The sequence below is a fragment of the Ptychodera flava genome, chromosome 22 (assembly GCF_041260155.1).
Source record: "Ptychodera flava strain L36383 chromosome 22, AS_Pfla_20210202, whole genome shotgun sequence".
NCBI classification, from domain to species: Eukaryota; Metazoa; Hemichordata; class Enteropneusta; family Ptychoderidae; genus Ptychodera; species Ptychodera flava.
Genome location: NC_091949.1, coordinates 15,480,433 through 15,504,624, shown reverse-complemented (window position 1 = coordinate 15,504,624; position 24,192 = coordinate 15,480,433). Strand labels below are relative to the sequence as shown.

Here is a 24,192-nt window from a genome sequence, read left to right as displayed (position 1 = left end):
CAAGATTTTCTTTTTAAAGAGATGTATTTGGAATAGGGATTAATCCAAATTTTTTATAGTTTTGAAACAGTTAGGATCATTTAAAGGGAAACAGTTGTCAGAAGTGCACCTCTGTGAGTTTCTTGTTTATAAACAGTGTATTTCGTGCACGATATCGATGCACTTCATCATCATAGCTGCATCATTTGGATTATACGATGTAGATAATGACAGACATGTTTTAACTTTCATCAATCACCATCGTACCTTGGATACAGTGTTTACATTGGTCGTATGGGTCCCATACGACCTTTGAGCGCAGTTCCGACGACTGCATCCCTGTAATTAGGGAGTCTTGTTCTGTGTTAAAAATGATCATAGTATGAAATGAAATCCAGTCTGATATGACCAAATTGTTTCTGGTATTATATTTAGCAATATGTTTCCAGAAATTCCATTTTATATTGTGTGGGCAATTTACCTTAAAGTTTGTATTGTCTTTTTCAACGAGCAGAGTTTTAGATTTTGAGGCTATAGGGGACAACCTAGTGAGTTTGTGTTCATGACTGATTCTTTAAGTTAGTAAATGGGAGCAGTCTTTTTGATCAATCAATAACCAGTGGAAGAATATTCAAAATAACTGCTACCAATGAATACCATTCTCTCAATTAATTCATCTTTTTTTGAATACCAAATATAACTATCGCTGAGTTTGTTTTCATGATTTTACTGAGATCGTAAGTGAGAGCAGTTTTACCGACCGATTGATAAGCTGTTGAATTTTCAAACTGACAACTATCAATGAACATCATACTCTCCGACTCAATTCGTCATTTTTTGGAGTATGAAAGCTACATGATACATGACTCGCTCAATGCCTATCAAAATTCATTTCATCTTCATAATTGACATCCAAAGGACATATCTGCTCAGGGCAACAAAAAATACAAAAGTTGTGCATGCGTCATCGCTCTTCTGGGTAACGTGATGATGTTTTACGTCTGTCAGATAGACAAAAATTGATCCTTTCGAAAAGCGCAGGTATGGTGACAAAGCGGTTTCATTTAAATGTATAATTACCATATTGCAAGTGGCGCATTCTTGTTAAATTGGAGTCAGCGAAAGTCATATTAAAAGACACAAGCTGATGGAAAATAAGGAATTGATAGTAGAAAATGAAATATTCACTTCACCGTTTTGCTTACAGTCATTAAATTGTCATCCAAACACCAAAATTATCCATGGACAAAAAATACATCAAATTGCTCTGTCACGATGAGTGAGTTTGTTACTTTTGCAAGATGAACAGACAGACTATCCAGGATGTAAATCAGTGCCCACAGTGCTAATCTGAGATCCTATCACCGTTAAACTAACCTCACAAAAGATTGTTTTGTTTGGTAGCCATGCAACATGTGTCGCCATGGAAACAGCTCTTATCTGGCGATTGACAAAGGGAATTGTACAGTGCCATGAATAATGGATAACAGAAGGAAGCCCTGGCACGTATGACAAGGGATTGTTTCAGGTTGCATGTCCTTTCAAATGTTGCCATGGTGACATCACCTAGGTGTGTCAGTTACTTGTCATTTCAACGATTCTTGTTGATGAACAGGACTTCCTTTCAGAGGAATAGTGAAGTGATGTACCATTATGGGTGTAGTCTGTAAGATACTCGTCTAACAGACAATGGCACAGACACATGTATATACCATACATATATATTTTATACATGCATGTTCACAGTTTCCAATTTTGTGAATCCTACAAGTTGTTGTCACTAAATTTGTCATATCAAAGTTCTATAAGCATTATCAGATGTATGACAAGCCACACGATTCTTTCAAAATGAAGAGAAGATTTTATGAATTATGAATCTTTGGAATAAGGTAAAGTGCATGCTATCAAAGATCAAACTATACAGGAATTAACAAAAATGTTGATATAGTATTACAAATGTTTTTCTCTTTACAGTAGTATAAGTTACATTCAGTAATTTTGTCACTTGAATACTCTGCAGCTCAGTATCCTAAAATTTTAACCTGTTCACCCCAATTCCCTGTAAACAGGTCCACAATCACCATTGATAACAATGGGTTTGGGCCAAACCATGGTGGTGAAAGGGTTAAAGTCATAATGTGTTGAGGATGGGGTTTCTCTCTTGGTAAAAACCAGTCACTTTGTCACTACTGTTTGCATGTAAGAAAAGACGAACCCATCCATTGAGAGATAATCAGTATTGTGGTTTCTATCAACGTCAGATCAGATTATGGCATGTTTGCTTGTGCTTTGGATTCTAAATAAAGAGGATAATCTGTAGCCAAAATCAATCTAATCAGACTAGATGTTTCTCAGCCGACTGGAACTGTGATGATAGCTTTGTTAAGTTTTCACCACCAAACCATAAATGCTATGATCTTGAAGTCATAATATTTCAGTACAGTCTATGATTCTGTACTTGTTTATATCCTGGCACCTTTAAATTCAAAAAATATGGTTACAAACTTTTTTTTGTTGGCATTGCATATGAACATGATTAAGTCGGATGTTTTAGACAATCACAACATTTTGACAACCTGTGAATTCTATCACATGCATCAGTGGTGCTATGTGGTCTTCTATGAAAAGATTTTAATCAGACATGAAGACTTGGTAGAACATTTCAGGCTGAGTAATCACCATGCAAGCAACAAGTAAACCTAAGTTGTAAGTCGGTTCATTACATAGGTCATTGTCGATGATACAGTCCCAACATAATCAAATTGTGTGTTGTTGGTTCATCAGATGTAAAGCAGCTGTGACTAGCAGTCAAGTTTATGTCATGTACTTATTGAACTTGAAGGGTTGATTTTACAGAATAATGGATTTTTATCATATTGGTATGTGTTATATCCTGTTTTGTACTGTAGTGTATTAACATGTAGTGTACAGTAGCACTTTGTGAGAAAGTTTGTGGTTGATACATTTTGTAGAGGATATATAGTGGAGGTGTGATCTGAGAAGTGATGGATGGTATGGGAGAGGAAAGAAGAAGTGAAGAAAGCAGTTATGGAAATAACAGCAGTGTAATTCTTAATTTGCTCCAGAATGCAGAATGTATGTACTTGTAAGGTGGTGAGCATTGTGGTGTTATTTTGCAGGTTAACTGTGGTAACATTAAAGCCCCTGTAGCTGTAACTCTTGAAATTTGTCGACCTGAAAAAGGCTTTCTTTTTTCTCTGGTTTTCTTTAAATTCTACATATTTCAAGGATATAGTCTTTCACCACTGAAATATTGGAAAGTAAATTTAAATTTTAACCGTTATTTTGATTTCCCGCCATTTTTAAAAATTGGTAATATTACAAAGAAAACATAGCATATGGTGTCCTAGTGGAAAACATTCAGCACTATGCATCATCTTGGACTTCTCTGTTGTTTCTGTGAAGATTCCAATGCATATATGCACTGAGTACTGTGTTTTTGCTTTATTTGCATGAGGGTGCCATTTTATGTTTGGGCAAACATTTATTATTTATCTTGCTCAAAATTGCACATTTAGTCTCAGTGGATAGTTTGTTCTACCTGTATAAACAACCCTCAATGAGTACATTCCCATGAACTAATTAGTTTGAAAGTAAAATCACAAAAATAATGTGAAAAAGATACAGGTATTGGGCCTTTAAGCAGGTACATGTATAGTTGTAACTTGCGTCGCATTGATTTTTGTAAAACGATACAGGATTCAGATTCGTGCCTAGATTCATGAAGTTTCTTCATCGAATTCTGAGAATTTCACATTGGCTCATATCATAGAATGCATAGTCATAGTGTATTTTCCTTGTGCTAAGCTTCAAAGAATTGAATCAGCAAGGCTTGTCAGAATAATAACCCTGGCTGTAAAAATTCACAGTAAAGTGGCCTCATGGTGGCCAGATGCACGTATGTGTATGTCATAGTGTGTTGTCCTTATGCCAACTTTGAATGAAATCAGTCCAGGTACATCCGCATGATGCCTTTAGACATGAAGAAAATGGAAACAAAATGGCTGCCAGCTGGCCATATTGGATTATATAACAAAACCAATCAACATGCATATGTATGCCAGAGTGTAATATTCTTGTACCAAGTTTAAAAGAAATCGACCCAGGCATGTCTGAGATATCTGCGTGAAAGCGTGCACAGATGCACGTACAGAACCCAATCTACAAGTCCCCCAGACAACTAAAACGTCAATGCTGAAAAAGAAGGTATATGATAGAATTTTTTATCGGATATTGCATTTCTGTTGAATATACTCTACATTGCTGGAAAGCAATCCGCTATAGTTCCAGACATTTAATATCGGTTTGCTATATATAGAAGGGGATTAAACCAACAAAGAGTCATCATGTTGCCATAGCAACTGGTATGGAAATGTCATTGTAAACTTTCACAGAATAGGCAACCAGATGTTGCTTGGCGGGTTGCCAGGGCAACGGGAAGATCACTGGCTTATTGTGTGTGCACCGGTTATCATATTGTGGAGATAGTTGTATTGACGTGACTATACTGACATTTATTTAAGAGAGAAAACTAAAATAACTGCTTTGAATTCGCACGCACTTCAATACCGGCTTGAAAAACTCATCCATGCATAGGATGCGACTTTCGGTTGGTAGATGATGGAAAATAGAAATGAAAATTTTAATCACAGATGACTGAACTATGTATTACTAGGGACATGGCTATCAAAATTGTTTGGTGGTGCGTAAAAAATGTCAAAAGAGTCAGTCTTTCGTGTGCATGAATTAACAAATGTTCATAATAAATAATATTAATTTTTGATAAATGCATGAATAAATCGTGGCAAAATTCGTGAAATAAAACAAAAACCACCTCTGTGTACAAACTATTTTAAAATAAGCGTCATGTGAAAACTCATTAACAAGATGTTTGCCATACAGTGTCAAATAAGTTTACTGTCACGACCATCCCGTCATCAATTATGAAAAACACAGAATAATAAGAATATCCTTTGTCAGTTTGTGAACATACCCCCAGTATACAGGTCTACTAATGTATGCAACACATCGTAAAACATCCTTTCAAAACATAAAGTTGATCAGCAGCAGGTACAAGAAAATGTCGCGAGTAATCTGGTTTGTCAGCTGTGAGACAGATCTTCCTGCTCTCACCTTTTTTGACCAACCAGTTTCATTTTGACCAGAGGTGGCTCACCTCAAAGTGAATCACTAACATCTTTTATTGAAATGCAAAGAAACTCTGGATTCAGTGACACACCGCTAGAAACACATTTCCACATATTTAGGTCCTTCCATTAAATTGCTTTAGCAGGTGGAAACATTGCTTTTCTAAGGCAAAAAAGGAATAATGCGTGTCGTGCCACAGGTGGCCAGGATTGCTTTCACTGAACGAGAGAGTCAAGTTTCTACAGCCAGCAGACATACACAGAGGCAGCAAAGGGTGGAAAAGATGTCTAACTGACGTGATTTTGGCATTTGAACAAGATTATGTTTGCATGCAGGTAGCAAACCGTGCAAATTTTCAATTGAATTTTGAACCACAGCACACAACACCTAGAATTGTCAAGTAGTGGATCACAGCCAAAACCATCTAGACCTTTGTGAAGAGGGGTTCAACAACCGAACTAAGTCGTTACAAATTCTCTGACCTCCACACGTTGTGGATATCATGAAGCACTTGCATGCACACATACTCGCTATTGTTCATATCACACACCAAAAAAATATATCTGCAAAAAATATATCTGCGAGGAAAGTCTTGAAACTAGAAACAGCAAATCACTTTTTCCTCAACCATCCTTCTCCTCCACCTCATTATCATCAATCTATCACCAATATCATCATCATCATCATCATCTTTGTCATTGTCATCATCATTATAATCATCATCATCATCATTATCATCATCATCATCATTGTTATCATCCTTATCATCATCATCAACAGCATCATCATCATCATCGTCGTCATTGTCATCAACATCATTCACATCATCATCATCATCATCATCGTCACAATCAAGCAGTAGAACGGTCACATTGATTTGAAATGTAGAGTGCTATCAAAGGCTTGTCAGTGTGAACACAAAGACAATTTCTGAAACTTCTGGATATCTCTTTTAAAAACAACATCAGACAGCTGTCACGGTACTAGGGTGAAGGGGATGAGAGGGCAATGTTTGGGAGGGAAAAGTGTGAAAACAAAAATAACTTTCATCAAGATACATTAAAACAAGTTTATAATTGTTTCATTGGCAAGCATGATTCAAAGTGATTTGTGCAGCATATTGGAGAGAAGCATATGAGTCAATATTTCACAGACAAAATGACAGCATATGAGAAAAATCTACAGAAATGCTATGGGAACAGCAAAAGATTTCTCATCATTTATGTGGATGACTACTGAGAAAGATCTCGGGCATTACTCACGTCGAATAAGTTCATATTTATGAATGATTAAAATGATGCAGAATTCAATTCAGTCCTAGTTTCAAATTGTGGCATTTTATTTTGTCATATAATATTGTCTGTTTTTCGCTAGAGACTTTAGTGTATAGTACTACACGATGCCAGATATTGTGAAACATATTATGTACAACAGTTGATGTGTTACTGAAGTAAGACCATGGCAACGTAAGCTATAGTGCAATTTTATAGTCTTGTTTTAGTGTGTCTTATATTCCTGACTTTTTGACTGAAGATATTTCGGAATTTTGGAAATCAGATTTTTTTTTTGATAAATCCGTTTTATGAGGTCTCTCAAAATGTGCAGTGATTCCCCAGTGATCCCTAGCTTATATGAGAGATTTACAGGTACATGTGATATATGTGCCGTCAAGCCTAACTTTAATTTTTACTGTTTGGAAGTGAATAGAATCGTGACGTCAATGTACAGCTGTAAACTTTGCAGATACTCATATTCGTAGGTTATTTTAAGAATTAATCGCAGTAAATTTCCCATAATTATTTTACTTTAAACATTCAGCTCTTTCTGAAACACTGATATCAATAAGGTAAATGTATTAATGATGTTAGCGTATGGAGTTGTGTTGCTGCATGCGTGTGTTGTGTTTACATTATCACAAACCACGCTATGTATATTTGAATATAACTCTTTAAATTGAGATTGTAAATGAATAGATAAGGTCAAAGCATGTCAGAAATGAGGAGAGAATTTAAAAACGTTCAGCGCTAGATTGTTATTTCCTAGAGGCACTGAGAGAATCTAGCATTCATTGATGCAGAGATAGAAAATAAGCCCCCTGTCATATCGAGTCAAAAATTGCCACATTTTACTTTCGGTTTGCAGATAGTTTCAAGGCATTCTTAGATCCAATAATAGGTGGATTTATTAATAATATTTTGTGACTTTGTCTTTATTGTACATATCTATCTGGTAAATTGATATGTAATGTTCATCAGTGAGATGAAAACTTGATATGCAAAAAAATTTACAAACATAGATTGCATTTATAAACAAATGATCATAAAGTATACGTAATATTCTCAACAGTCTCGGTCATCTGGGTACTTGCGGGTTCTTATGTTATTTTTATGTCACAGTGCGGTGAAAACAAATAATTGAAGTTCAGATTTTTCAATCACCAAACCAATATTCAAAGTTTTAATATACATAAATGACATAGCTTTTAGTTCTGCTTTTTCCACACAATTTCTGTATCATTCGCTCTAGCTTCTGTATCGTCTGATTTCTCATTCGCCTCGCTCACGGGCGTTTCACCCACTGACGTCACTCTGCGGTCAAGAATAATGTGAAGGGAGACAGTGGACAGCCACGTGCCAGTTTGCCAGGTGTTACAACTTACATAGGAAATTCATTCAACACCTATGTACCACATTACCCTCGCCAGATATTTCACATTATGTCAGTGCCACTTTAACCCTTTCACCACCATGGTTTGTCCCAAATCCATTGTTTTCCATGGTAAAGTTGGACCTGTATACAGGGAACTGGGGGTGAAAGGGTTAAAGTGATCCTCCAAGGTAGATAATGCCCCCAAGTTGGCACAGATGAGCTGTTGAAACCATCAATGCAAAATTATCTCAGCTGCCAGAAACAAATTGTGTGCAGATAATTTACCAAGTGTAAACTTGTTTCATGGCCAGTGTTTACCATACCTGTTGACCTGTTTACCTCAATGCCTTCTAAACAGGTCCCTCAGTGACGTCATCGTCAATAAAAAATGGGTTTGGGACGTACCATGATGGTGAAAGGTAACTTGTAACAGGGAATATACAGCCAGGAAGTCGATGTACAAATACCTCTGATTCAGTACTATATAACATTCACGAAAACTTCCCACTCAATGCATTTTCTCTGTTTTCAAAGAGAACAAACCCGGCATCAAACAGTGTTAAAATATTTCAACAGTGGAAGAAGGCACACTAGTTGCAAATTCTAAAACTAAATTTTAGCATTGTTGTCATAACTAAAATATATTGTTGGACACACAAAAAATCAATTTTAGAGCCCCCAGCTGCAATTATTTTAGTTTATGATTGATAATTCTGAGTTTTCCCACTGAGTTATTTGTCATCCAACTATATATTAATGACATTAGTGGCATACAATATTTGGCTCCCATGGAGCTAGAAAATGTGTTTTACGGACACTCGTGAATCAACAGATTTTGTCTTTTCAAAAGGTCTTTTACATCCTGTTTTCTTATCATTGCAATCTTTTTCAGATTTAAAAGAACAGCAGGGGGTAGAATGTTTCATGTAGCAAATGTTTGATCAGATCGGAATGTAATCATCCTAGATTTCTCATTTCATAATGCGATGCTCCTGATGCTTCTCCAGCCATGAGGCTGCAGTGTTTTCATTAAAAGATTTATGGACTACCTTGAAAAGCAAAACCTATTAAGTGATTGTTTTCCAGATTTTTCAGCTTTTACTAATTTTTTTGTTGTTGAATGCATCTACTTTGTATTCACCAAACCACAATTTTCATTATTTCAAATTTCTCATTATGACAAAGCATATAGCATATACCCTGGAAAGAAGGACTCATGCAAACGCTTTTTAAGTCAGCAATTTAGTTCTTATGTTATCACTCCTTTTCTTCCCTGCATTGTATTAGGTTGTCACCATGGGGACTGGAGCAAGCTCCTCAACTCCTGTGATATCTCCAGAGCCGGTGGCTTCAAGAAAATTCTCACCAAGGATTCAGGAGCAGAACTCGAAAAATTCCTTTGAAAGCAGAAAACACGACAAAGGGAAAAACGTGATAATGAACGAAGTTGCTCCAATTATCATCAAGGACAATCTTGAGGAATACCAGTGTAACACAAAACAGAACTCTCATGCAGTCAAAGGAAGGATAAAAGAAGGAATGCCAGAGCACAATCTAGTACAGGTAAGATTTTCATTTGGCGATATATGCATATTATATATTTTATTTGCATATTCATAAATTATGCAAATTACACCATATGAAAACTTGTGGTATTTTTAAGTATGGACTGGATAACATCAGTACAAATAAGGATCTGGTACATAGTAATTGCTACTACAGTAAACAAATAATGAATCATAAAAACTTGAGAGTATTCCTAAACACCGTAGCTGTTGTTGATTCTCAATTTGAGAATCTTCGCTAAATTGTATGAAATTGGTTTCTGTAATTCCAGTTTTAGTATTTGCTCAGAGAGTCTGATAGCTGTAATTTAAAAAATATATTCATAATTTCTGTTCTGGAAAACAAGTATGTTTTCTTTTTCCGTACACCTTATTTAAATATAAAGTATGTAATAGCCCAGCCTGTACAAGGAACTCTGCGAACGCATTAATTCAAGTGTAGACTTACAGAAATTTCACTCATAACATTGGACAATGAACTCCTACTAGGCTCTGTGGCCTGTTAAACACACCTTTGCATTTCAACATTATGGGTGGAGTAGATAAACAAACTGTATTACTCAAACAGAACACAAATGTCGGATAGTACATCACAATGTACGGCTAATGGAGCTTTAAGTGAGTGCTTTATTCAACCTTCTGAACTCAACTTTTAATACTTGCAGAATTTTTACGCTGATGATTCAGAGCAACAGCTGTCTTGTCGGGAGTGGCAGGTTATGTTTTATAGACAGACATTGGTGACCTCTCTTCATTACCTCAAATTAAATAAACATTGCAACACAAATAATTTATGTTTTCATGCTGATAAGACTGACCAAATTGTCAAAGCCATTGTATAAATCCTATAGGTTGACTAGGTCTTCTAGTTGGTAGCTTAAATTTTTAACTGTCAGATTTCTGACGCCAGTGTTCTCCCACGAGATATGGTGATTTTACCTCTGTAATTCTGTTTATTTTTGTATTTTTTCATCATCGATAGTTAGATACTGCTTCCTTTCTTGTGAAGGGGTGTGTACTTTAGGACGATGTGGATTTTAATGGAGTGTACATATAATCTGCCTGCTGTACTTTCCGTATAGTTGTATAACCCCAGCATTCAGAAATGCAGATATTTGATAATCATGTAAATTAATCTCATTTGGAAATATTCACATACAAAATGTTCTCTTTGCCTCTGATGTGATGTAAATTTATTTTTGCCAAGCATGGACTTAATTCAGGTTTTAAACTGCACCAAAGGTTTGATGCCCTGCTATTAATAATTAGTTTTTAACTACACTCTAAGTGTGTTATATTATTGACTTGCAGCAATTCACCTAAGTAATGATGTAATTTATCATTCATCATTGTCATTTGCTGGTATGCATAGAACAGAGGCATCAGATGTTTTTACATTGGAGAAAAAAAACTGGCAATATGGTATTTAGGGGAGGATACTGTCATGTGACAGGTCGGCTTTGACAGAGCTCTGTGTGACCTTCATGTGATCTTGGCATTGTCAACATCAAATGCCAATGTAGAATGTGGCAAATCTCACGTCTGTTTTGACAGAAGAAGGACAGGCCCACTTAACCTACTACCCCCCCTCCCCCTTCCCAGTTGTCTGTCGGTGCTCAACATTGAAAACAACCGTGTTTTTTGGCCAAACCAAGGTGGTGAACTGAACTTATAAGCACAGGATACCAACCCAAGCTGTGATTGATTTGATGTAAAGGTCAGAGTTCATGACACAGTCACAAAGCCTCCTTCATGGGCTGTCATTTCTCAATCAATTTGTGACAAATAATTCAATATCTCCATGGTAGCTTTCTCGACCTCGATCCCATACTTGGTGAAGAATATCATGCTACAATGTTATTAGTCCTTGACAGAATCAAACTGTTATTGAAAGCCATGGAATATGCAACTTTATGAAGATCTACCCTTTGAGTGCTGCAATCTTCCCACCAAAATTTTTGTGCAACATTTAAGCACTTTTTATGATTTCTCTCTGTAATGTTCTTGATAATTTTGGACCAAATGGACAGCACTTTTCATAGGCTACAGTTTTTGACCAAGATTTTTTGAAAAATTTCAAAAAACAATGTTTGGACCTAAAAAAAATCCACCTAGGTTGTATTTTAAAAAGGTGACAAAATTTGACTTTGGCACTCACAGAGTTAATGATTTAGGTTAATGATTCAGAATACTGACATAAAAAGATACTGTAACATTATATTGAAATGATTTTTGTTTTACAATACAATGTGGCCAGTGTGTCTCAATGTGTAATGAATAAGGAAAGTTTTCCGGATGTTTCAAATATCATATCTATAGTATTACTGGGTGTAAAAATATCTCTGATTAAAAACGAAACGTAGATCAGTGTGCATTTCCTAAATACAATTCTATGGCAATTTAAAAAGGAATAAAATAAGTACAGAAATAAATGCAAGGCACTTTTACCGTTCTCAAATGTAACTGATGTATAAAATAGTTTTCTAGATTTACATAATTATAGACCTGAGTGGCTTGAATGGGTCAGAAACAACAAAACTTTTGAATTTCTGCAGCTAAATTTAGTTCCCTATAGAAGAATATGTTAGAGAGATAGGAAACTCAATTTCATTGAATATAGTGATAAGATATCCGGAAACAATATTTATACATTATCCTTTCTTTATGAATACTTTTTATGGGTATAAAGATCAAATGAAGAGGTAGATAAGCAAAAAAGTGCCTAGGATAAGAGTAATTACAAAATTTGTCGTCAGTACACTGTGCAAAGCGTAACTGTGGCTTATCGGTTGTGGTTTTGCTTTGAGGAAATATTACACTGTAACTGTGGATCACATTGTCTTATCTTTCTTCCACAATATGTTAAGGTAGTATGGGCCTCGAAAGCAAAGGGCCTTAACATTTGCTGAAACTTACTGCAAGAAATCTTTCAACTAGGCTCTTTCAAAGTCAAGAATGAAAATTGGTGGTCACCATGCAAATTTTAGTACTAGCAAAACAAATAACCAAATTTAAGCTTTGATTTGAAATTCAAAATGGCCGCCATCCTTGTGTTAACTCAATGGAAAAAAATAAAATTTCTGATTTTCAAAAAACCAAGATAATAAAACTTTTTCTTATACCAAGAGCTTTAAAATGAGCCCCCACAAGTGGTAGATCAGAAAAGAATTTGAAAAGTTTGAGAGTACGAATAGCTGTCCCCAAGGCGTGTTCTACTTTAAATACGGCAAATACTAAGTATTTGTCTTGCAAACTCAAGACGTTGTGCACAACATGGAGTGTTGTTTTTGACAAATGAATTTCTAGTCCAGACTAAAATTCAATCATCATCGATCACATTGCACAGTATACATACTATAAGGCTGTAGTTGACAAGCTGAGTACCCAACATTTAGACATAATTGGGGGAAGAGAATAAGTAAATTTATTTTAAAAGCAGAATTAAAATTAGTGAAAAATATGTCAAAAGGTAGAGCCAATGCAGCCAAGTAATAATTCTCAGATGCACTGAAGTGAAAGTATTATGGTTTAAATTTTTGTGAAGTTTGTTGACTTTTTCTTTGGAAAAAAACCAAAGTTAGACTTAAATAGAAAGTTCTGTAACCCCAAAAAAGTACAATTAGACTGAGGTGAAGTTTAAATTCTTGGCTGTAGCTATCGCAGCTTCAGTTGTCTCAAGCATTGTACCTTGTTTAACTTAAGATACTGCCCATCGGATTGTTTTTGCCATATGTGAAATCAGCCAAGATTTGATAGTGGCCATGGTGCCATCAAGATTTCTGTAGAAACACGAGATAGCAATGTTAAACATGATACTGTAGATTTAATTGAAATTGTGACCCCTAACAAACAAGATTTGTGATAGCCAAATTTTTTCTGGAGGGAATGCACACAGTCAGTAAGTTCATTGGCTAAAGGAGAGAGAACATCATATTGTGTATCATTTTTGGTTTGATCACGAATTCAATGGAAAGGCACTCCTCATGGACTATTTTTGGTAACTGTGAGCGAAGGTCAAAATATATTAATTACAATCAGTGATATTATCATTAATAATGATTAGCTGTTTATCAGTGAATGCAATCTGCAAACCAGCCTATCACAGTTGGCCAAAGTTTGTCATCTTGCGTACAGTGTACATATCCAGCAATAAGGAAGGAAAGAAATATGCTTATCATAATATTTCTCTGAAACACATCAAAGTAATAAAACTTAAATTTTCAAAGCAATTTCTTGTAAACGATTTAAAACACATCCACAATTCCCACAATTATCTTTGTGAAAGTTCAAAGTCTCAGAGTATAGAAAGATAGTTACACAACTGTTTATTTAAGATTTAGATTGAAGACACAGCCACTAGTGTTATATTATGCAATTTAACTTTGTCTCTTCTTGTCAACTTTTGTGTCTGACTGACGGCTGACACAAATCAGTTCTGTTAACAATGGCAATCAACATGAATCATCGTAGTCAACAGACGAGGTATTATCAAGCCATCAACAAGGACTTTTTGAAAGCAAATTGAGGTCAAAGGTCAGAGTATAGGTATTCTTCAAACGTATACCAAAGAAATCAGCTTGATATGTTTCTATGGTAGCAAGGTAGTTGGGGGGAAAGCTATGGAACAGTGCAGCTGCATTTTTCTCAAAACACTGTAGCATGAGAAAGACACTTAAGAGCTCTAGTCAAGCCCGGCACACAGCATTTAATGTGTACGTACCACCTGGTGTGAATGTATGATATCCCACCGAATGCAAACTTTGAACATTCTCTCCTTGAAGAGCAGATCACAAGAAACTTTTCAAATCATGTGTCACAGGATTTACAACTCATGCAAACTCAACAAAGAAATCTGTACTAGTCCTCAAACTGACTCAACCTAGTATATCTGTCTGCTGAGTTTCAGATCTCAAAGACCACAGTACACTTTGAATTCTCATGAAAGACTCTCCTAGCTTTGAATTTTATTGTCACCTGTGATCACAATACACTGTATCAGAGTCTCTTGAGGCAGATAACATCACTTTGAAAGGCAGAGCTTAATTGTCAGCTTTCTTGGTGACAGAACTTTGCAATTTGAAATCAAGAATAATAATCACCTAGCAAAATTTAGTACTAGAGAAACAATTTTACCGATAATTACCATCACTTGAAATTCAAAATGGCCACCATCCCAGTGTTAAGTGTGAAAGGGGAAAATCAATTCTTGATTTTCACAAAAATTATCCAGTAAAAATGTTGTTACTCCTTCAGCTTCAAAGTGATCCCCTACAAGTTGCAGATCAAAAAGTGTTATTTGATTCGAAACTTTCAGAGTCGAATTGTCTGTTCTTGAGGCGCATTCTGCCCTTAAAGCATGATCCAACAGAGTGTGGCATTCAGCATGGCATACGATTAATCATATTTTAGTAATTGCGATGACTCATCGTTCCTTAATTGCAACAATTCATTACAAGGGATTCACTTTTTATTCCCATTATACATCTTAGGCTTTCTTCAGATTGTTGTCATGGCAACTCCGTAGACAACATCAAGCTTATAAAGCTTTCCCTTTAAATTAATGAGGGCATGACTAAAGCTGAATGAAAAATTTCTTTAGAAACTGTAAATTTTCTTCTCAATAGTTTCAAGTGATGGGATCTGAACACTGTCAAGGCCCTGGGTCAATTTAATCAGGCCATGTTTTTGGAAACAATTAATATGAAGTTAATAAAATGAAAGAAATATGCTGGCTTTACGTGTCACATGGTTTAATATCAATGAACAATGTAGTGATGTAATTTACCCCCATCTGCAATAAAAATACATCAATTACTGATTCATAATGGATATACTGACATGTTTCCAGGCAAATTGGCTATTGCACACTGGGACAACAAAATGTTATATGCAGTCACTGTTACATAGACAGTGATATACCCTCTGAGATATAGTATAAGACATACACAGACAGTCATCAGAACAGTGACTGATTGTATCTGTCACTGCTATAGGCTATTACAAACAATTTTTTTTATCAAAAACATTGCATTATGTGTAATGCATTGAGGACAGAGGTAACGGACGATGGCATGATCCCTAGCATTGGCTCCACTGGACTTGAGCATCAGGCATAGACTCCGGATACCAAACAATAGACGTGTAATTTTTTCACAAACCCTGTGAAAAACTCTCTGAAAAAATTGGCAGTGCGCGTGTGGAAGCAGTGATTGCCCTGTACAATAGGACATGGAATAGCCAAGATTGATGTGGCAATTGGACGGCGGATTTCTACGGAGAGATTGTCAGCAGACCGTGGAATGTCTTGCATAAGTGCAAACGTAATTACTGATATCCAACATTGATTGCCACGCAATTTGGCTTTCAGAATATTGCATGGAAAATTGATTCTGTGTCCATGTTCACACCCTGATAAATTATCCATCACAGTACCATTCCTGTTTGTATAGACTTGATTTAATTCTATGTAAATTAGGGTAAAGAGCAGTATATGCTACTACCAATTGATGAATCCATACAACAGTATTTTTTATTGCATCAGGACTAATTTGTCTAACAGAATCGATGCAGACATTACTGCATGAAAAATTTCTTTTTTAATGGTATTGATGCAGACGTCTGTCACAGAGTGTTCATATTACGCCACCAATATACAGTGAATTTTCACAGTCACGATGGTACCACACTGCTGTGACAAAGTTGCATGATGTGAAAGTTGTCAATGCCGAAGTGTAATTAATTCTCAAATGTATAAAAACAAGTCATCGTTGATGACACAGTCTCCACTTGTTAATGGGTACTTTGATTACAAGTCCTTGGAGAGGATAGAGTCTGGTTTATTAATTGGATCTGTGATAATACATGGTGGTAAAACATAAACCCAATGTGGGCTGCCACCCTAATTACAAAAGGTCTTTAATAAGTCAATTAATACTTAATCGACAGGATGCTGCCAAACATTTTTGCATTCTATTATAACGCTGACAGATTATCACGTGGGCCACATTTCATAAGCGATACCACAAATATTCAAATAAACTGCGAGGTCATTTTAGCGAAAAGCAACATGTTTTTGAGAAATCTGCACTCAGGGTTTTGGTCGATTGAAACAGTATGTCTTTTTAACAATAAACATGCATAGACTTGGCCAGGTCATAGGTCAACTCCGACAACATGAAACTCAGCTCATCCAAACCATCAAATGGGAATAACTGCAACTTCTAAACTGACACAAAAGTTGCTTTTCTTTTTTTTTCCAGAACAAATATTTCATGGTGAAGGATCATTTTAATGGTATAGATGAGTTGAACACGTGGAAAGCTTTTGGAGCACCCAATTTACGTCGCGCACACGGCGGCTACCCTGTGTATGGCATGGGACAGCCAACTCTTGAAGGCCTTAGACAGATTCTGGAGTCTCTTTTGGATGATGGATATGTCGTAAGTTTTCCATTTAGATTTTATACATGAAAAGTCGTTTGTCAGCTCAGCACATGATGTGAAAGCAAACTGCGAAGTTTTTATTGAAGAGCAAGAAACATATTCAATGGATAATCGCAGTATGACAGGAAAGTGTTTAAGATACATATATTGGTGTGCTTTATCAGGCAAACTTTATAACTCAATAGAAATAATGGTTTTATGGTACACAAGATTATTACAAAAAATACAGCATTTTTTTAACGACACTACTTTGAAGGTGTTACTGAGTCAGAATGAGGTTTTTGTAAACGGTTAATATAATCAAGATGTTGGAAGAAATTGATATAAACTTAAAAATAGTTTATAGCCATTGGGACCAGAGAACAAATTTATCGTTCTTTTAACTTTCTTGGCCACAGAGCAAAGAAAGCTTATTTTACCAGACTGCAGAATAGTATGCCACAGTACAATTCATCATGATCTTAGGGGGCATATTTGTACGTAAACGGCTTCCTAAAACAAGCACAGATTTCAACCATGAGGTGGACGTGGATTGGTGTCTTTCTGGCGTGCCCATTATTAGCGACGAAGTTACGTAACTGAGGAAGCTTATAGGGTTGGGAGAGGCAAAGTTGATGTCATTTCCGTCAACAACTTCCGTAAAACTATTTTGTCACACCACGTGATCAGTGTTATCTAACGACTACAGCATACCATTCACGCTGCACACTCATTATCAGCAAAAATAGTATCGTGTTGGATTGACATTATAATTGAACTTAGAGCGTACGTTTACATGGCTTACATGAAAATGCGATAGACAATGATGCATTTACGTTAGAACGTCCATGCTCGATCAAATTGTTTTTGTTCAGTCGGTGTAAATTACGAGATTGGTTGATGTGGATGGACATCTTGCGTGCGTTTGGTCTTTGTCTGACATGCATGTCGTTTCGATCTCCTTTTTACTGTGCAGGGGAGAATGAATTACGTTCCTCATGGGTTTCAACTATGTAAAAAAATACGAAGTTTTGAGTGGATTTACGATTTCGTTTGCAAAATTACGAGCGAAAATTTCAGCTTCCCATTTCATCGGCGCGACCGTGCAAGAAACCTCAGTCTCCTGCTACCTCCATGATCACATGTTGTACCACACGAAAGGCCTCTGAAACACTCAGTGTGTAGCTAAGCGTGTGGAAATTTTCGTAGTGTTTTTTCTCATTTAATTTGGCAAATTATCAGCAAAAAACTCAATAATTCAAGGTAACCCTTTCTTCTCAATCGCTTCCTGGAGTTTCAAAGTCATACCAACGAAAATGAGTGAAAAATTTCGGTGCAAAAATTGTGCATCGGCGAGAGTAGAGACTGAGAGTATTCATACAGAAATAGCCCATGATTCGAGCTTGGTTTTCGTGTTTTTCGTTTGAATTTTGGCCAAATAGTCGCTTTTTAGCGGGTTTTGAAATTTTTAAAGCATCTAAAAACATTAAAATGACTTTTCATTAACAAACGAAATAAAAAACTGAGAAATTCAATTATTTATCTACAAAATAAAAATATTTTTGGCAAGTGAATCATGCAGCTAAAAAGTGAACAATCAATGTTTTGGATGAGTACGTAGTGTGAGCGATTTTCGTGGGGATTCCCCGACCGTTCTTTCATTGCTGTGGCGCTAGAATACACAGTCAGTTTCTGTGAAACGGGATGAAATTTTCTTTCAGGCGAGGCGTTTCAAGTTACTCTTGAGAAAAGTTACTTATTTATCAGTTGTTGTTTTACTGTTTCATGACACATGTTTTTGATTCAATCACTTGTTGACCTGAAAAACAACGATATTTAGTACTCTTTTTCAACAGACTTTTTATAGTAAGTAGCCGCGGTAACAGCTGTCAAAATACTATCGTTTTCAAAAAAACATTTTGAGTGAACTTTGTAAATGAACATTCTGAACCATCGTGTAATGTTATGCTTGTCACAGTATCTGCAATTGGAGAATTACTTCACATAGAATAATTTGTAAAATTGTAAATCAGTGCTGTTGAAGATTATTTAAGTGTCAGGGTGTTGCCAAATCTTGTGTGTATATAAGTATGTCCGGTTCTGAGATGAGCTGTATTGGCATCGAAAGGAATTTGTTAATAACTGACAATTTAATTAATACAATCAATTTTGAAATTTACTCAAAACTTTTGAGACTGAATTTGTAAATTTACCAAGAATTTTCGGAAGCTAGAGGGGAAACAGACATAACAGTGTGATGGGCGGACCAGAAAGTCCATGGAAATCAAGCAGGTTGTTCTTACATGAACATTGCTGTTTGGTGTGTTGATTTGTAACACTTACACTATGCTAACATGTTTCAACACCCAAGGAAACATTTGCAACTTTATAGTCAATGCGACATATTAATAAAATTATTTTAATTTTGTATCGGAATATCACAAAACAATGTTGTGATCATCGCAGTCCAGCTGTTATGAGTAAGCATGTGTACTTGGCTGGACCGATCAAGTTTCTGCAAAAAATCATTTCACTGTCAATGACAAGCTAAAGTGACGTCTTTAATAAATGTGTCCATTCAATATCCAAGGCCATCAATGACAGGAAGAAAGTTTGTCAGTCCCCACGGACGAAGTCTGGGGGGACTTATAGATTGGGTCATGTCCGTCTGTCCGTGCGTGCGTGCGTGCGTACGTCCGTCCGTCCGTTCACGCAGACATGCCCTGGTCAATTTCTTTCAAACTTTGCACAAGGATAGTACCCTACCCCATACAGATGCACGTCGATTTGTTTCACAATGCGATCAAATTTGGCCGTGTTAGACTTGGAGGACTTTTTAGTTTACACCTCCATAGACTCCCATGTATAAGGCAGTTCTCCATAGACTCCGATGTATAAGGCAGTCCTCCATAGACTCCCATGTAAAGGCAGTTCTCCATAGACTCCCATGTATAAGTCAGTTCTCCGTAGACGCCCATGTATAAGGCCAAGAAAATAAAAATTTAGTTTCTCATCGTATTCTAGTGCAAAAAGGATGCATTGACACAGTTTTTAGTCCCCATGGATGAAGTCCAGGGGGCTTATAGATTGGGTCATGGTGTCCGGGGTTATTGTGTCCGTTCGTCCATCCGTTCGTCCATCCTTTCACACAGATATCTCAGACATTTTGACAAAATGTCACGTGACCTTGGTGACCTTTGACCTCAAATATACATATTTGTCCATAACTCAGTAACCACAAGTGCTACACCCTTCATATATGGTATGATGGGATGACGCCACATATTATACCTCATTAATTATGCACATATCTAATTTTGAGCGAGCCAATAGAGCTAGAGGTCTGATTTTTGGTATATAGGGATAACTTAGCAATACAATTTTTTTGATAAAATGTCACGTGACCTCAATGACCTTTGACCTTAAATATACATATTTGTCCATAACTCAGTAACCACAAGTGCCACACCCTTCATATCTGGTATGATGGGAGACCTTATGACGCCACATACTGTACCTCATTAATTATGTGCATATCTAATTCTGAGCAAGCCAATAGAGCTGGATGTCTGATTTTTCGTATATAGCGATAACTATAGGATAGAAATTTTTTGACAAAATGTCATGTGAACTTGATTTTTTACCTAAAATATACGTTTATGTCAATAAATAAGTCCGACAAGTGCTATGTCCTTTATATTTAGTAGGATGGGAGACCTTATGACAACACGCGCTTTACCTCATTTATTATGCACATATCTAATTCTGGGCAAGCGAATAGAGGTAGAGGTCTGATTTTTGGCATATAGGGATTTATTAGCAATACATTTTTTTTTTCAAAATGTCACGTGACCTCAATGACCTTTGACCTTGATTATACATATATATGCATATCTCAGTAACCACAAGTTCTATACCCTTCAATTTTGATAGGATATTAGACCTTAAGATGTCACATCTTGTACCTCATTTATTATGCGCATATGTATTTTTTGGCTGGCCAATACAGCTACAGGTCTGATCTTTTTTCCCAATTTAGAACCATAACTTAGACATGCCTCATGTGTTTCAAATTGGGAACAACGACATAGACCTATGTGCCCATAGATCTCAACATATACACTCCAGTGATACTTCTTAATGACCACATTTCCCTGCCCCATCAAGAATAATACTCCTATTACTATGTCATTGTCAATGACTTGTTTAGAACTATATTTTCGTTTTAAACTACAGTTCTTTGATGCAGTGTGGTCGTCTGGCAATCCATCATCATGGCAGATGGAGTGCATCCAATACACAGTCCACACTGTCCGATCATGCGTGCATGTTTTCCTGTTATAATTCAATTGGGTCAGAATTTTGTAGCAAGGAACATACAAAATCTTGCAGATAAATCAATTTGGATGATCTATGTACATCTATGCAAATTCCAAGTTTTGTGGACATGTGAAAATTATGTTTTTTGCCTTCATGTACAAGATGGCGTGTTTACCAAGCTGGACGCTCACTGCTAAAAAAACAGGTTTTATTACAGTTTCACATTTCAACCCTTTCTTTGCATCTTTCTCAGCAACATTTCCCAAACCTCTCTCCTTGCATCCCTACCGCTAAATGCACTGAGGAGCACAGTGTCATCATTGACGCTATTTTATATATTAACGTTCTGTTTCACAAATAAATTTCTTGAATTATTATTGTGATGTAGGATATCTAGTCCCCACCAATTACACACAATGTGAATAGAAATAAACTTTTAACGTTATTTCCAACATGGAGTGTCAGGTAACGAAGCAATGATAACATAATGACAAAGTAAGCACAAACAATTTCAAACAATACCTCTTTGTATGTCTTCGCTATGTCAATTCAGATGGCAGGACTCATAAATTATCACCCTGGATGTGTTAGTGAGACCCACAAAAGCTACCGCAAAAGCAAAAGCTGGAGTAATTAACTTCCATTAGATTTTTTTAAATGTCACATTTAGCAAGATCGTAAAAAAGTACCTCGGCAGTGTTATTCTCTTACAGTATATACAGATGGAAGATCAATATTGTAACGTACTAATACAGTGTATCAAAGTACAAATTTAAAGTCGATGTCATATTCATAACACAGTTTATTCACCGGCTGAACACCATCCAAGTCTATTTTACGAGGCAGAGATGAAGTTTCAAATGATTTTCTGAAGGATTGAAATCTGATGTGTTGTCTTTTGATGAGGACAGATAGCATCATTCATATTCATTCTTTTCAACTTTACTGTTGTGAAATTTGCAAAAGGGTTATTTTCGGCGGCTTTACGGATTGAAACTTGTTTAAATCAATCTTTCTGCAGAGAGTCACAAATTTTCAATTGGTGTGAAATCAGCAGAGTGGTCATATTTAAAATCTCATAGAGTTCCACAAGAAAAATTCCTTTTGATAACAAGGAAGAGCAATGTGTGATTTTGCAACAGTAAGATCGAAAAAAGCTTTTCTTTCTCATCTTCATGTGTGTTCACTAGACTAGCCACGTCAGCCCTTTTCCCAATTAATGGAAGTGTAAACAAATTACCGCGAGTGCTACACACAGTTGGAAATATCTGTAGGATTCAATATACACAATGTGCAGTAAACTGTTATGAACAATGAACAAGTTATCATGTCATCTCGCTGCAGGTCACAATCACCGATGCACAATATGCCAAAGTTTTATGATTCTAGTAAACATTCCTGTTTCACTGTCCACACATCAGTTGTGGTATCTTATAAGCTCAAAAAAAATAAATAAATAAAAAAGTTAAATATAAATTCCTGTGCCTCTACATCACATTGCAATAGACTATGGATGAGAAACACACAATTTTTGGACCTAAAAAAATTTTAAAAGTAGCTCATAATATTGCCTTGCAATTGAGAGTTTTAAACTGTAGATCATACTTTGCTCAAGGAAACATTGAACTGTCATCAATCTTTTATAATCAAAAAATAAAAGTAAGGGGTCAAATTCAATGGCTACAACCAGAGAAACAAATCAGATAAACTTTACTGATATTTGAAATTCAAAATGGCTGCCAACCCTGTGTGTTAACTCTATTGAGAAAAATAAAATTTTGATTTTCACAAGAAAAGATCGTAAAAACTTCATTGATTGCATCAAGGAATCAATTGAAAGTCAGTCCGTAGAAGAAACAGAGGAGAAAAGTTTTGTGAAAATTTGGAGTCTCTAAAATCGTTGTAAAGGTACATTTTACTTTAAAATGTGCCGTAAATTCCTGAAAGTAGACAAAATTTTAATTTCAGTGATTTGTAGACAGATTCAAAGCCATAATTCTTTTGCTCTCTGATTTGCCTTGAATTCTACAATCATGCATGGAATGGTTGGACCTGTTAATTAGAAAACAGGGGTGGAAGGATTACCAGACACGTAATCATTCTGTCATTTGATTTCAGGACATTATCATATGCAATATGCGAGAAGAACCTGTCATTTTTGTGAAAAACAGAAATGATATTATTCCGTACACCCCTAGGGAAGCTGATAACTTGGGTGAGAACATTTCAACCAATGGAAAGACAGTTGATGAACTGAGGGAGCTTGAAGTCCAGATAAGGAAAGAGGTAAGCTTTGGGGGAAAAAAATGTGATTTGATTCAGAAATGATGGCTGTTGTAAATCTGAGATCAGTCTGAGCTCGAAAGATGATGCTGGTTATTTCGTATTTGTTGATTGTAACTTCATGATTTAAAGGGAGGTGGTCATCGGAACTGCTCATGTGCGACTTTCTTGTTTGCAAACAATGCAATCTCATGCATCCTGTACAGATGCATCATGTCAACATGGCTGTAACATTTGAATTTTACGATGTACCATATATGACAAACATGTTTTAACTTTCATAAATTGTACCTTTGATACGGTATTTACATTGATTGTAGGGTCCCTAGTGACCTTTGAGCACAGTTCCGATGACGGCCCACTTTTAATTGATGTAACGTGGACACAGGTAAAGCTGTATGAAGAAAGTTAAAAGATAATTGTTCTATGAAGCTGTAGTGTAAGGATTGCACCTCTTGTTCTCATTGTTTGTAAAGAAAATTTGTACATCATGTAGTTGACAAGAATCCGTCTTAGGAGATTCACAAACAAAACACCGTATCAGTAATTTTGGGATTGCATGAATTTGTACTACATTTTAATTGAGTTTCTGTCATTGAAAGAACCTTTTTTCAGTCCCCACGGACAAAGTCCAGAGGGACTTATAGATTTTGTTGTGTACGTGCATCTGTGCCGTGACTTTTGGTGAACTTTTTCACTTTGTGTTTGATATATATCAACTGCCATTCAACTATCTTGTACCAAAAGCACAGTATTGAGTTTTTCAACTTAGCCTAGATATGTATTGACTGCATTATTATATTGTT

The 24,192-nt window shown here is 36.0% G+C and overlaps 1 protein-coding gene across 1 annotated transcript in view; it reads left to right on the top strand.

The window, feature by feature from the left end:
* LOC139122783 (paladin-like) overlaps positions 1–24,192 on the top strand; it is a 75,729-nt gene that overhangs the window by 10,056 nt on the left and 41,481 nt on the right. The window contains exons 2-4 of the mRNA XM_070688489.1: positions 9,085–9,360; positions 16,622–16,801; positions 23,222–23,389. Coding sequence (XP_070544590.1) covers positions 9,094–9,360; positions 16,622–16,801; positions 23,222–23,389 — 615 coding nt within the window. The 5' untranslated portion in view covers positions 9,085–9,093. The remainder of the gene's footprint in view (positions 1–9,084; positions 9,361–16,621; positions 16,802–23,221; positions 23,390–24,192) is intronic.